The sequence below is a fragment of the Triticum aestivum genome, chromosome 4A (assembly GCF_018294505.1).
Source record: "Triticum aestivum cultivar Chinese Spring chromosome 4A, IWGSC CS RefSeq v2.1, whole genome shotgun sequence".
In the NCBI taxonomy this organism is placed as follows: Eukaryota; Viridiplantae; Streptophyta; class Magnoliopsida; order Poales; family Poaceae; genus Triticum; species Triticum aestivum.
The window spans coordinates 706,342,623-706,359,138 of record NC_057803.1 but is presented as its reverse complement, the minus strand read 5'-3'; the positions used below and the strand labels follow the sequence as shown (position 1 = coordinate 706,359,138).

At 41.4% G+C, this 16,516-nt stretch overlaps 1 protein-coding gene across 1 annotated transcript; it reads right to left on the bottom strand.

Moving 5' to 3' along the window:
* Positions 1-2,197: 2,197 nt before the first annotated feature.
* LOC123088251 (acid phosphatase 1) lies at positions 2,198-4,361 on the bottom strand. The gene is made up of 2 exons (XM_044510449.1): positions 3,840-4,361; positions 2,198-2,821 (listed from the first exon to the last, which is right to left on the bottom strand). Exons 1-2 carry the CDS (start codon positions 4,295-4,297, stop codon positions 2,437-2,439), a joined length of 843 nt encoding a protein of 280 aa, XP_044366384.1. The 5' UTR covers positions 4,298-4,361; the 3' UTR covers positions 2,198-2,436.
* Between the last annotated feature and the right edge of the window lie 12,155 nt (positions 4,362-16,516).

Below are 16,516 nucleotides of genomic sequence, written 5' to 3'. Positions count from 1 at the left end.
CATGTTGTTTATTGTTCGTGAGCTAAGTATTTCTACTTTTTTACACGGCCTGTTATGGTCGGATGGCTCGCTATGCACAATTGTCAGCTAATTATATTACATAGCATTGCGGACCATGTTACAACATGTCCACTAGAATATATGCAGAGGAAAATCCCTAAACAATTGTTGAATGTAAGCTACATCTCATTACAATTGAATGTAAGCTCCATCTTAATACAATTAAACCAACCTTTTGCCCATTGCTTATTGGATGAGAAACTGAAAATGGAAACACGAATAGTAAATTCATAGTTGTAGTTTCGGTGCCAGTGGAGTAACACCAGGATAAATTGTTAGATCTATGCCGAAAGTTCCCTTCTACACCTAGGCTCAAACACTAGTAGAAAAAGGGCCCAATGTTCAGCCCTTTAGTCCCGGTTTGTAAATTAACCGGCAGTAATGTGACCATTAGTGCCGGTTCGAACGGCTATGCATTAGTCCTGGTTCATGTTAAACCTTTAGTACCGGTTTGTGGCATGAACCGGTACTGATCGGTACTAAAGGGGTCATGGCAAAAAATCTTTAGTACCGTTTGGTGTTACATACAAACCGGTACTAAAGGTCCCCCAGACCACCGTGCGGGCTCGTGCCACGTGGTGGGCCTTTGGCCCCGGTTCGTGTTGAACCGGGACTAAAGGGGGGTACCTTTAGTCCCCACCCATTAGTGCCGGTTACAGAACCGGGACTAAAGGTCCTTTCAAACCGGTACAATAAGTCATTTTTCTACTAGTGAAATGAGCTTGGGATGAATAGTAACTCTAAAAGCATTTAAGAAATATTCAAAAATCTGATTTTTTTATGGTAACTTTGACAAATGTTCAAAGCGGTTGCAAAATTTCATCACGAAATCACATTTGTGGAAGTCGTGGCAAAATAGCAAAATCAGTGCTCCAATATGCTTTCTAAAGTAGCATTTCAAGAGTACTAATTTTGTTTTTTTGCCACGACTTCCACAAATATGATTTTGTGATGGAATTTTGCAAGCTCTTAGAACATTTGTCGAAGTTTGCGATCAAAAAAATTCAGATTTTTTGAACATTTTTTAGATGTTTTTCGAGTGTACTGTTCATCCGAGCTCAAATGCGCTCGGGTGCAAAAACTGTACATGTTATTGCAGAATGCAATGCGTCGATGTATCAACAGGATAAGCCCACTGGCATCTGGATCTTGCATGCAATGCAGAAGCTGGAGCCTTAATTTTCAAACGATTGACAATATATGCGATGAATTTGACAAAATTCTTCTATAAAAGCTCCAAACCTGAACATGAAATTGAACATTCAAGTCAACGTAACTAGGAACTGATTGCCTGTATGGAATCACAACATCGATGTGCATCTTCTTCTTGTAGAGCTTATCTCAAATGGAAGCTCTATAGTGTAGTGTAGATAGAAGTGACTAGGTGGAAGAGATTAAGGGAGGTGAGTGGAAAAGAAGACGCGCAAACCCACCTACAGGCCTCCAGTAGATCACACCGCCAGATTCACCCACATGCACCTGCTCACTTGCATCGCTCGGGCCTGATTGAGTGGAAATGGTATTTTCACTCACGAGGATGGGGCGTCAACTCGTTGGTTGGGCAGCTGAGGTTGCTGCCAGCCCACCCGAGTTCGAGTCCCGACTCGGACGCGCGGTGCACGCGGAGTTTTCTTCTATAAAAAAAGCCAACGAGAGTTAGCCCTTAGGTTGGTCTCATATTTATTTGAATATTTCCACTCACCCAGGCTCAGTAGTGCTTTAAATTACATACCCGGCAAACATTTGGTGTGGGCCATGCATCCAAAAGGACCAAATATCACTCCTTGTGGATGAGGGTAATGCAGCCTACCAACACATGGCCCAACTTCTCTTGCATCTCTTGCTCCAAATGATACATGCAAAATGTTTCAGAGCATAGTCACAAATAGAAAGTTATTCCAGTTTAAATTATAACATGGGCGTGGTCCCGTAATACATGTGCTACCCAGATGTGGCCGGCCCAACATTTCCAGCTAAACACACCGTATTATATGGAACATGCATTTGTGCAAGAAACTTTTGGAAATCTCCTATTCACCCTTCTCTCTTCTTGCTTTTTGATACTTTAGATGTCCTTATATCACAGTAATGTTGTTTATAGGGCAAAAATAACAGTCAAAAGACCGATGTCATGCAATTGTACAAGAACGAAATTATGATGGATAACAACACATCAAGCAACAATAGCCCATGGATTCCCAAAGAAAAGAAAATCTGTAGCCAATGTACTAGTGGCAATTGATATGAACTAAGTAAACCAACCAAGCAAGAACAACACAGAAGCTTATTATTGATGCATCCAGCATGCAGATAATTATTAAGAGCATGGAGCTTATTCGTGGACCACGAGCATTCGTCCAATGAATGGCCGCAAGCTTAGCTGATGTAGTACAGGGGGTCGGGCAGCTTGAAAGTACGAGCTCCCTCGGGCGCGCCGAGGAGATCGCTCCACTGGTCGCCTATGTTGCCGACGATGACGTACCCGGCGTCCTGCAGCTTCTTCCTCTCGGCGGACTTGTAGGATATCGCGGAGCCATGGAACCCGGGCTGCTTGAGCGTCAGGTTCATCCACCCGGAGATGCCCTGGCTGCGGAGGTTTCCGACGGTGATGGCCCTCTTGTCTTCCGTCCGGCCTGTGATGAACACCGGCTTGATGCCCACCTTGAGTAGCTTGTAGTAGAGCCGCTTCGTCTCCGGCAGCACCGGCGCGGTTCCCTCAAGAACGTACGCGTCGAAGCTCGTCGCGTTGTATGGCCTAGCCCTGCGCGCGTGTATGCATGCCGATGTCAGCTAGTATGTAATTTTGCATATATGGAAAAGAAACAAACATAAAATTAACCATGAACATGATGTTCTGACTTCTAACATCTGTCCATAAGGACGGTTATTAAAACCAAGGGATGTACCGAAGCGCATGTACGCTGCCTAAATTTGTTGATAGAAATATGTAGATAATAAAGTAGATAAGGTCCTGCTTGCTCCGGCCATCACATGCACATCACATGATTTCACATCACGATCCCTAATTAGCACAGCATAGCATCTTTTGCTCATGAATCGTGATATGGTCCTGCTTGCTCTATGATTGGACTGGGGATGACAACCAATGATGTCCAACCCCAACATGTCCAACACATATATGCCTCTCTATTTCCACTTATAGTTTCATCTGTGTTTTTTTCTTTTCATTTATTATTAGAGAACTTATGGTGCCATCGAGAAATAATTTTCTACTCCCTCCTAAACAAAATGTAAGACGTTCTCTCAGAAAACATCTCAAATTTTGTTATGGAGGGAGTACCATCTACGTTATATAGTTATATAGTTATATACTGCGGTGCATATATCCACCGTCCATCTTTGCTCGGATATTCGTGCAATGTTTTCTATTTTTCGCTATGTTAGTCTTCTTTCAAAGTATATCATCGTCTTTTGTCGGATTTTTTTTCTTGTTTCAATGTGTATTATAATGTCTCACTATATGTCAACGAAATATTTACCCGTCTTCAATACATTTAGTGGTGGATAAAAAAAAATGCATGGTTATATAGCATGCATGCATGGTAGAAAAATCCACTCACATGATGCCATGGTGTCACTGTTGTTTTCTAGTGGATTAATTTTAACATGGAACTGTTAGATATATTTTTTACGGTTTAGCAAAACGGACAGACCAATCCAAATCTCAGCTCAAATATAACGAACGTGCAGCAAATAGTAAGTATAATGTGCACGTACGTGCATACTCAACGATGTGAATAATGTGTGTAAATACGCACCCAAAGCCGTGCGTGGCGTAGTAAGGGAGGTTGGAGAGCGTGGTCTCGTCAATGTCGAAGACCCACACCTCCTTGCCGTTGCCGGCGAGCTTGAGGCTGTCGACGTAGGCGATGGCCTGGTCGATGACGACCTTGGAGTCGCGCCGGAAATGGCTGCCCAGCATGTAGTGGCCCACGTAGCCCTCGCAGTTGGCGGGGACAGTCTTCCAGTCACGCACGTTGTACGCCTCCACGCCCAGCCTCCAGCTGTCGCACGGCACGCCGCCGCGGCTGCCGAGCTCTCCGCTGGAGCCCAGCAGCGGACGCAGTGCGTGGATGAGCGGCGCCACGGCGTCGTCGACGGCAGCGGCCGCAGCCTCCGCCGTCGGCATACGGATGGTGGGCTCCCATGCGCTGCAGGAGGCCGCCGCGGCCACGAGAGCCACCGCGATGAGGATGGGCACCCTTGCCATCGCCATTGTTACTGCTAGCTGCCTGTGGTGCTCTGCTTCTTGAGGTGCACTGCCAAGTGTGTGTGGTGGGCGGCTTCTTATATAGAACTCCCTCCCTGTGGTGGCAAGATTTACTGCCCAATTAGCAACATATATTGACAGAAATTCCATTAGAAAAATAGCTTGTTAAAGACAGTAGGAAAGCTACGTCCTACGTGGTGTGTGAGCTTGAGAGAAATTAACTGACGCAGGACAGCAGGGGTGTGGTCTCATTCATAGGGTGTGGAACACCCTGGGCGCGATATTTTGTTGGGGACGATGTGATGCATTATTTTCCTGGTTTACCATTCATAATGTCATATTTTGCACCCAACAGTCAGGGGTTAATCTGTGAATGCTCTCTTTTCTAGCCCATCCATGTTAAGTGTTTTATTGGGGACCGTCTATTCATCAAGCACCTAACTTTGTTTTTGTAAGTCAAATTTTGGGGCCGTCAGATGTCCATCCAACTGCCAGGATTGCGCCATTGTTCATCTTCTTCCTCCTTTTCTTCTTCATCCATGTGTCAACCCTCGACCCAGCCTCAATCGCCGATCTCCACCGCCCGCGGCTGGCATGCACTACCGCGGGCCGCCCCGCCCTACCAGCAACCACCCCTCCCCATCCAATCCGCACCATCAACCTGGTTCCTTGCCTTCGCCTGGGATGCCACAACTCACCGCGGCTCACAGCATCGTCCCATCTCCGGCGAGGTACCAGCTCGGCCTCACCGTGGTCGTCGTTCGCCGCTATCACTCTTCATGTTGTCCCCGCCTTCGGCTTTGCGCGAAGTGGAAAAAGTGACAGACGCACAATTTGTTTCCAGGTACATGATGTTTAGCAAACCTGATTTTATTTTCTTTTTTATATATGGTAGAATGCAGATTGCACATGCACAGCAGAACAAAACACACATTCCCATTCACATGACGAGGGCGAGCATCCTGGCCATGAGCATTTTAGTGTGTGTGTGTCTGCGCGTGCGCTAGCTTCCCCTGTTGCTTCTTGAGGTGCAATACAAATTTGCAAAGTGTGTGGTGGCTAGTTTGTTGCAGGGAAGCTATGCCCTACATGGTGTGCTAGCTTGAGAGAAATCCTTACTCTTATAAAGGTTCCTGTTGGTAGCAATCCTTTATCGCTCAGAAATTATCTCATAAGTTGTGAAAATAATAATTATCATACGTAATTATCGTACATTTTACCTCCTCCGTCCTATAATATAAGAGCGTTTTTTACACTACACTCGGAGTATGTAATAGACAGGCTTACCAGTATCTTGTGGTGACATGAATCGTCTTATGTATGTTTTGTGATATATTTTTTATCTATAATACTTAAATAGTTGATCCCCACTACTCTAATTCTCTCAACATGCAAGCCATCCACCTCATCAAGTGTGCCATGTCAGCATCCACTAACAATATTTTTCAGCCATGCAAACCTTATTCCATTATCACTAATCCCCTCAACATGCAAGCATTCCACCTCACAATACACTACAAGTTTTTTCAGCCCGTGCAAACCATACCAATATGTTTATTTTTATCACTGGACATATGTAGTAGAATAGGCAATTATTTAATTTATTTACTTCCTAAGGATTGTGAAATGCCCTGATTTACACAAAATGCAAGTACCGAATATTTATATATTATAATATTAGTAGCTTTTGATTTAGATATTTTCCTTCATATATAAGTCATCTGTAATTAATCTTTATATTCCTGCAGCAACGCACGGGGAAATTACCTAGTTTTTATAAAGTTAAGGACTACAAATGGCACAAGAGGTTAAACGACGCATGCGCTAGTAAATTAATTTCTGTCGCAAAAAGGACAAGCAGGTCAGTGTCATCCATGGGGTCTGTCTCAGGGCGAGCGTGGAACACGTTGGGGAGATAATTTGTGGAAATGCACGGCTGTGATTGGACGGGACAGGATAAGCAAGCTGTGGACGATGCGATCCAATCGAGATCTGCCGTCAGGCCAATAATTCTGGCAACATCCGTACGATGCAAATCACTGCACAACTTTTCTTCACAGTGTTGCCATTCATTCATGGTTTTTTCCCTGTGTCAATATATGGACAGAAAGTAGTGGAGAGATTGCCCTGTCTGCATACATTTCAAAACAGATTTGAATGAATTGGACGATATTCATGCAAACCTAAGCTTGTAAGAATTGCGATTTTGACTTGGATCGGAGCTTCGATGGCAGGATCGCAAATGATAGAATCTTAACTACCAGGATCATAAAAACGTAGATTTTACGAATTAAAATCATAGAATCAGCGGAGTTAGTTTGGATTGTGAAGTCGTAGAATCGTACAACAAAATTGTGATTCTGACAACCTTGTGCAAACCGGGCGATTTTTTATTTAAACTGAACCAAATTTATTACATCATGGACACATTTCAACTAAATAAAAGCATCCGGAGGTTAACCTAGTGTAAATATTCGTTTGCAGCCGTGAGGCCCAGAAAGAGTTCCACCTCCAAGTCCTTGTTATTCCCTGCCGGGTCCATGTCCGGCGTCCGTGAGCCCCAAAAAGTGAAGGTGTGGTTATCGATGAGGTAGAGTAGGACATGGGACACATACCGGCCCACATTAGATATGAGGCACTGCCATCTCCCATGCCCTACTCTTCCTCGTCAGCTCCACGCCCTGCCCGTCACCGGTGGAGGTGAAGTTGATGATGGACGTGGACTGGCGTCATCGTTGAAGTGGTGCCAATGGTGCACAACTGACACCATTGCGTTAGCGTCCGCCTGCGTCGTCTGGGCATCCGAGGCCGCCATGTGAGTGTTGCGGGTAGCCTCATAGGGCGCCCGCTCCTCCTCAATGAAGTTCGAGTTCTCCGCTGCCATGACTGCCATGACATCCTCGCTCGTGAAGTCACTATATATCTAAACCTCCGTAAGTTGGTGATGTGCGAGGAGATCGAGGTTATAGCGTTGTTACTTCTGCGCGTGTCCGAACACTAACAATGGCTCAAGTGTTAGCTGATCATCTGCTATGACGGCATCGTAGTGTGCCTGTGCCTGCTCAATGGTCAAGCCAACACCGAACGGCACAGGTATGGATGCCCACTAGTGCAGAGCCGGGTTTTAGCGCCGGATCGTAACGGCCTTTAGTACCAGTTCGACAACCGGCACTAAAGAGTGGCGACTAAAGGTCCCCCCACCCCCTTTAGTACCGGTTCGTCATAAACCGGTGTTAAAGTGCCACCACGTGGCACGAGCCAGGACCGGATGCGTGTAGGGCTTTAGTACCGGTTGGTAATACCATCCGGTACTAAATGTTTGGGTGTTTTTTTCTTTAATTTTGTGTTTTCAATTTAATTTAGTGTTTGTTTTACATTATAATGAGTTGTTAAATCATTAGGTGATCAAGTATATGCCAAGTGATCAAGTATATGGATGCATATCCAGCTGAAACTAATCTGCGGTTTCTTTCATTAAATGATATAATAACTCATCATCATCATCATATTAATATAAAAACTCTTGCATCATATCATCAACATTAGTATACTAGGTAGCTAAAAATCATCATAGTCGTCATTATCACTATTTAATCATCATAGTCATTACCGCTATCTAATCACCAACAACACTAGCTTAAAGAAGAAACATTCACTTGTACCAGAAGCAAAAATATCATCGAGTTCAACATGATGGTCATGATATTATAAGCATTCATAACACCACAAAAGCAAATCACTCTTTGAGATTAAGTTCAGGACGAAGAACACGGACAGGAGAGGACAAGTATGTACTAAGAGCATGAACTAGCTAAATCACTTTTGCTGCTCTCTCAGGTAAAATAGCATAGAACATGTATAGCTCTCCTGATTCATCATACTGGAGCATGCAGATGAACCGGTCGTTAACAATTTTCCTCCAATCTTTCACTATTAAGCATTCATCGCTTCTAAATATCCTGAATGCACTCATGTGCAATGCAGCATATCTTGGCCGTAAGCTAACAATTGACATGCGACCTTTAGTCTCGATCCACTAAGGCACAAATGTCATCGGGAGTCCCTGTTGAAGAACATCGTATAGTAATTAATATACTTAGCAATGAAAGTTTAGCAAAAAAATTATGTATGCAAAAGATGGCATGAGGACAAATAGTAAAAATCTTACCATCATTCCTAAATAGATGTGACCGTAGTTCAATACGATCACTATTGGTCGCACATTTTGAGTACTAACATTTCTAAGTGCAGGAAGAAAATTTGTCTTGATAGTATGAAGATCCTCAAGCCATGAAACATAATGACTTATCTCCTCGCAATTTAGTTCAGCTCCGGGACAGTAGTAGGTCCTGTCTACCAAGCGCCGGACATGTTTGCTTGAATGGAAATAAGCTGTCAATAGAAATTGGTTGTCAACTATTTTTGAATATACAATATCAAAGACATAAATATGGTTGAGAAGAACTCACATAATGGTAGAACTGGATGCGTCTGCACATCGACCCAGATGTCTATATTACCTTCAATATCATCTTCCGGACGAATATCAAAGGTGATAACCATATCAGGCTCAAATGCATAAGCCTTGCATAGTGCTTGCCAAGTTTTGCATTCAAAATAGGTGTACATGTCTGCATTGTATACTTTGACGTTAAAGGTATACCCATGCTCCGTTTTCAAGTAAACTCTCTCTTTACCTCCATAGTTTCCATAGCATTGAAACCTATATTATCCAAGAAAAAAATTCTTGCATGGCAGGGGATGCGCTAGTAGAATAGTGAAAATTAAAAATAATAAGTTGAAGCAAATGAAGCATATATAAGTCATGCTTAATTACAAAAAAAGACTTGTCGTTGTGACTTACTGTATCGAATTCGAAGGTCTCATCCAGCTTGATGCTGAATCGCCTATCACCAACAAGGAAATTTCTGTCGCACAGGCCGCGCTGGTCTTCACAGTATTCGCACATAATGAAATCTTTTTCACCGTCAGACGACGACATTTCCTATGTTCATATCGGTGAAACATTAAACACTTACTAATTCTATTAATTCAACTAATTCAACTACTTCTATTAATTCAACTAGTTCTGTTAATTCAACTAATTTAACTAAGCATTTACTAAAAGTAAACTTTGTCTATTAATTTTCTTACTAAAATGAACTAGTTCTATTAAAATCTCATATACCTAAATTTTAATTAGATCATCAAATCTCATATACCTAATTTTTCTTACTAAAAATAAACTAGTTCTATTAATTCAACTAGTTCAACTAAGCATTTACTAATAAAAATAAACTAGTTATATTAATTCAACTACTTCAAATAATCTCATATACCTAAATTTTCTTATTAAAAATAAATTAGTTCTATTAATTCAACTAGTTCAACTAAGCATTAATAATAAAAATAAACTAGTTATATTAATTCAACTAGTTCAAATTATCTCATATACCTAAATTTCTTACAAAAAATAAACTAGTTCTATTAATTCAACTAGTTCAACTAAGCATTTACTAAAAATAAACTAGTTATATTAATTCAACTAGTTCAAATAATCTCATGTACCTAAATTTTCTTACTAAAAATAAACTAGTTTTATTAATTCAACTAGTTCAACTAAGCATTTACTAAAAATAAACTAGTAATATTAATTCAACTAGTTCAAATAATCTCATATACCTAAATTTTCTTACTAAAAATAAACTAGTTCTATTAATTCAACTAGTTCAACTAAGCATTTACTAAAAATAAACTAGTTCTATATATATTCATCTAGCCAACAATTGACACTAATATTTAACAACTTTTCTATCTAATTCATCTAACATTAACATACATCAACATTAATCTAAACAATAGAAAACAGAAAATAAGTAAAAAAATATGTTTGTGTGTGTAGTACTGTGTGTGTATGCGCGTGTACATGTGTGTGTAGTGTGTGTGTGTGTGTGTGAGTGTATGTGTGTGTGTGTGTACGAGCGGGCCGGGGTGCAGCGGCGTACGGGCGTCGGGGGCAAGACGGCGACGACGGGCGACGGGGGCGAGACGGCGGTCGAGGTGACGTAGTCGGCGGCGCGAGACGGCGACGACGGGCAGCGCGGGCGACGGCGCGCGGCGGGGGCGGCGACGACGGACGGCGGGGGCGACGGCGCGCGGCGGGGGCAACGAGGACGGCGGGGGCGACGGCGCAGCGGCGGCGGCGATGTCGCGCGCGCGAGAAGTAGAGAAGTGGTCGACGATGGAACTGATTTTTCGTAAATGCCATACATATATAGGAGGGGCCTTTAGTACCGGTTGGGGCCACCAACCGGTACTAAAGGCCAATTTTGGCCAGGCCAAGCGGCGGGATACGAGGGCCTTTATTACTGGCTCGTTACCCCAACCGGTACTAAAGGACAACCCATTAGTACCGGTTGGAGCCACCAACCGGTACTAATGGTCGTGCGCTACCACCCGCGGTGCATTATTTTTAGTCCTACCTCGCCGAGCGAAGGGCAGCCGCACTGGTTTATAAACCCAGCCGCGGCTGCTCTTTTGAACTCCTCTATATAGCAGTCTTCTCGGCCTAAATAGGGCGCGTTGCCCTGTGAGCCTGCCGGCTCTTGTGGGCCTGAATTTGCACACCCTAGGTCTGGCAGGCCCACCGGACAACGCCTCAACAATTTTTTATATAGTTTTTTTCTTTTCTGCATTATTTATTTTCTTCTATTTATTTTTGAGTAATTTTTTATATAGTTTTTTCTTTTCTGCTTTATTTTTTCTCTTCTATTTATTTCTAAGTAGTTTTTTTGCTCTATTTAGTTTCTTTGTGAATATTTTTTCTTTATATAGTTTTTCTTTTCTGCATTATTTATTTTCTTCTATTTATTTTTGAGTGATTTTTTATATAGTTTTTTCTTTTCTGCTTTTTCAGAGTTCGTTTTGTTGTGATTTACTGTTTCACGGTCATTTAGCCGTGTAACGCATGAGTTCTCGTCCGAAACCCTGACACTCCGAAAGAGATTGTCCAGTTTGTACACGAAGTGCGTCCAGTTTTTTGCCGTGACCCTCTCTACTCATTCGCACATGCTATGCGGATGAAATGATGATACCTTCAACATTTTCAGAGTTCGTTTTGTAGTGATTTTTAATTTCACGGTCATTTAGCTCTAATCTAAACAAATCGGTGACTGAAAACAGCAAATGATGTCAGAACGTGTTGGAAATTGATGACGTCGCTTCGAATGCTGCATAATGCCGGCTCAAAAAAAGTATGGAGTTCAAATAAGTTAAAAAATGAAGTGCTCGTGTAACTGATGAGTTCTCGTCCCAAACTCTGATACTCCGATAGGAAATTTCTGTCGCACAGGCCGCGCTGGTCTTCACAGTATTCGCACATAATGAAATCTTTTTCACCGTCAGACGACGACATTTCCTATGTTCATATCGGTGAAACATTAAACACTTACTAATTCTATTAATTCAACTAATTCAACTACTTCTATTAATTCAACTAGTTCTGTTAATTCAACTAATTTAACTAAGCATTTACTAAAAGTAAACTTTGTCTATTAATTTTCTTACTAAAATGAACTAGTTCTATTAAAATCTCATATACCTAAATTTTAATTAGATCATCAAATCTCATATACCTAATTTTTCTTACTAAAAATAAACTAGTTCTATTAATTCAACTAGTTCAACTAAGCATTTACTAATAAAAATAAACTAGTTATATTAATTCAACTACTTCAAATAATCTCATATACCTAAATTTTCTTATTAAAAATAAATTAGTTCTATTAATTCAACTAGTTCAACTAAGCATTAATAGTAAAAATAAACTAGTTATATTAATTCAACTAGTTCAAATTATCTCATATACCTAAATTTCTTACAAAAAATAAACTAGTTCTATTAATTCAACTAGTTCAACTAAGCATTTACTAAAAATAAACTAGTTATATTAATTCAACTAGTTCAAATAATCTCATGTACCTAAATTTTCTTACTAAAAATAAACTAGTTTTATTAATTCAACTAGTTCAACTAAGCATTTACTAAAAATAAACTAGTAATATTAATTCAACTAGTTCAAATAATCTCATATACCTAAATTTTCTTACTAAAAATAAACTAGTTCTATTAATTCAACTAGTTCAACTAAGCATTTACTAAAAATAAACTAGTTCTATATATATTCATCTAGCCAACAATTGACACTAATATTTAACAACTTTTCTATCTAATTCATCTAACATTAACATACATCAACATTAATCTAAACAATAGAAAACAGAAAATAAGTAAAAAAATATGTTTGTGTGTGTAGTACTGTGTGTGTATGCGCGTGTACATGTGTGTGTAGTGTGTGTGTGTGTGTGTGAGTGTATGTGTGTGTGTGTGTACGAGCGGGCCGGGGTGCAGCGGCGTACGGGCGTCGGGGGCAAGACGGCGACGACGGGCGACGGGGGCGAGACGGCGGTCGAGGTGACGTAGTCGGCGGCGCGAGACGGCGACGACGGGCAGCGCGGGCGACGGCGCGCGGCGGGGGCGGCGACGACGGACGGCGGGGGCGACGGCGCGCGGCGGGGGCAACGAGGACGGCGGGGGCGACGGCGCAGCGGCGGCGGCGATGTCGCGCGCGCGAGAAGTAGAGAAGTGGTCGACGATGGAACTGATTTTTCGTAAATGCCATACATATATAGGAGGGGCCTTTAGTACCGGTTGGGGCCACCAACCGGTACTAAAGGCCAATTTTGGCCAGGCCAAGCGGCGGGATACGAGGGCCTTTATTACTGGCTCGTTACCCCAACCGGTACTAAAGGACAACCCATTAGTACCGGTTGGAGCCACCAACCGGTACTAATGGTCGTGCGCTACCACCCGCGGTGCATTATTTTTAGTCCTACCTCGCCGAGCGAAGGGCAGCCGCACTGGTTTATAAACCCAGCCGCGGCTGCTCTTTTGAACTCCTCTATATAGCAGTCTTCTCGGCCTAAATAGGGCGCGTTGCCCTGTGAGCCTGCCGGCTCTTGTGGGCCTGAATTTGCACACCCTAGGTCTGGCAGGCCCACCGGACAACGCCTCAACAATTTTTTATATAGTTTTTTTTCTTTTCTGCATTATTTATTTTCTTCTATTTATTTTTGAGTAATTTTTTATATAGTTTTTTCTTTTCTGCTTTATTTTTTCTCTTCTATTTATTTCTAAGTAGTTTTTTTTGCTCTATTTAGTTTCTTTGTGAATATTTTTTCTTTATATAGTTTTTTCTTTTCTGCATTATTTATTTTCTTCTATTTATTTTTGAGTGATTTTTTATATAGTTTTTTCTTTTCTGCTTTTTCAGAGTTCGTTTTGTTGTGATTTACTGTTTCACGGTCATTTAGCCGTGTAACGCATGAGTTCTCGTCCGAAACCCTGACACTCCGAAAGAGATTGTCCAGTTTGTACACGAAGTGCGTCCAGTTTTTTGCCGTGACCCTCTCTACTCATTCGCACATGCTATGCGGATGAAATGATGATACCTTCAACATTTTCAGAGTTCGTTTTGTAGTGATTTTTAATTTCACGGTCATTTAGCTCTAATCTAAACAAATCGGTGACTGAAAACAGCAAATGATGTCAGAACGTGTTGGAAATTGATGACGTCGCTTCGAATGCTGCATAATGCCGGCTCAAAAAAAGTATGGAGTTCAAATAAGTTAAAAAATGAAGTGCTCGTGTAACTGATGAGTTCTCGTCCCAAACTCTGATACTCCGAAAGAGATTGTCCAGTTTGTACACGAAGTGCGTCCAATTTTTGCCGTGACGCTCCCTACTCTTTCGCACATGCTATGCGGGTGAAATGATGATACCTTCAACATTTTCAGAGTTCGTTTTGTAGTGATTTTCAATTTCACGATCATTTAGCTTTGATGTAAACAAATCGATAACTGAAAAATAGGAAATGATGTCAGAACGTGTTAGAAATTGATGATGTCGCTTCGAATGCTGCATAATGCCGGCTCAAAAAATTTGGAGTTCAAATAAGTTAAAAAAAATGAAGTGCCCACATAACAGATGAGTTCTCGTCTGAAACTCTGATACTCCGAAAGAGATTGTCTAGTTTGTACACGAAGTGCGTCCAGTTTTTGCCGTGACCCTCTCTACTCTTTCACACATGCTATGCGGGTGAAATGATGATACCTTCAACATTTTCAGAGTTTGTTTTGTAGTGAGTTTCAGTTTCACGGTCATTTAGCTCTGATCTAAACAAATAGGTGACTGAAAAACAACACATGATGTCATAACATGTTGGAAATTGATGGCGTGGCTTTGAATGCTGCATAATGCCGGTTCAAAAAAAGTTTGGAGTTCAAATAAGTTTAAAAAAATGAAGAGCCCGTGTAACAGATGAGTTCTCGTCCGAAACCCTGATACTCCGAAAGAGATTGTCCAGTTTGTACACGAAGTGCATCCAGTTTTTGCCGTAACCCTCTCTACTCTTTCGCACAAGCTATGCGGGTGAAATGATGATACCTTCAACATTTTCAGAGTTCGTTTTGTACTGATTTTCAATTTCACGATCATTTAGCTCTGATCTAAACAAATCGGTGACTGAAAAACAGCAAATGATGTCAGAACGTGTTGGAAATTGATGATGTCGCTTCGAATGCTGCATAATGCCGGCTCAAAAAAAGTCTGGAGTTCAAATAAGTTAAAAAAATGAAGTGCCCGTGTAACAGATGAGTTCTCATCAGAAACCCTGATACTCCGAAAGAGATTGTCCAGTTTGTACGCAAAGTGCGTCCAGTTTTTGCCGTAACCCTCTCTACTCTTTCGCACATGCTATGCGGGTGAAATGATGATACCTTCAACATTTCCAGAGTTTGTTTTGTAGTGCTTTTCAATTTCACGATCATTTAGCTCTGATCTAAACAAATCGGTGACTGAAAAACAGCAAATGATGTCAGAACGTGTTGGAAATTGATGACATCGCTTCGAATGCTGCATGGTGCCGGCTCAAAAAAAGTTTGGAGTTCAAATAAGTTAAAAAAAATGAAGTGCCCGTGTAACAGATGAGTTCTTATCAGAAACCCTGATACTCCGAAAGAGATTATCCAGTTTGTACACAAAGTGCGTCAAGTTTTTGCCGTGATCCTCTCTACTATTTCGCACATGCTATGCGGGTGAAATGATGATACCTTCAACATTTTCAGAGTTAGTTTTGTAGTGATTTTCAATTTCACGGTCATTTAGCTCTGATCTAAACAAATCGGTGACTGAAAAACAGCAAATGATGTCAGAACGTGTTGGAAATTCATGACGTCGTTCGAATGCTGCATAATGCCGACTCAAAAAACAGCTTGAAGTTCAAATAAGTTAAAAAAAATGAAGTGCCTGTGTAACAAATGAGTTCTCGTCCGAAACCCTGATACTCCGAAAGAGATTGTCCAGTTTGTACACGAAGTGTATCCAGTTTTTGCCGTGACCCTCTCTACTCTTTCGCACATGCTATGCGGGTGAAATGATTATACCTTCAACATTTTCCGAGTTCATTTTGTAGTGATTTTCAATTTCACGGTCATTTAGCTCTGATCTAAACAAATCGATGACTGAAAAACAGCAAATGATGTCAGAACGTGTTGGAAATTGATGACGTCGCTCCAAATGCTGCATAATGCCGGCTCAAAAAAAGTCTGGAGTTCAAATAAGTTAAAAAATGAAGTGCCTGTGTAACTAATGAGTTCTCGTCCGAAACCCTGATACTCCGAAAGAGGTTGTCCAGTTTGTGCATAAAGTGCGTCCAGTTTTTGCCGCGACCCACTCTACTATTTCGCACATGCTATGAGGGTGAAATGATGATACCTTCAAAATTTTCAGAGTTTGTTTTGTAGTGATTTTTAATTTCACGGTCATTTAGCTCTGATCTAAACAAATCGGTGACTGAAAAACAACAGATGATGTCAGAACATGTTGGAAATTGATGACGTCGCTTCGAATGCTGCATAATGCCGGCTCAAAAAAAGTTTGAAGTTCAAATAAGTTAAAAAAATGAAGTGCCTGTGTAACTGATGAGTTCTCGTCCGAAACCCTGATACTCCGAAAGAGATTGTCCAGTTTGTACACGAAGTGCATCCAGTTTTTGCCGTGACCCTCTCTACTCTTTCACACATGCTATGTGTGTGAAATGATGATACCTTCAACATTTCCAGAGTTTGTTTTGTAGTGATTTTCAATTTCACGGTCATTTAGCTCTGA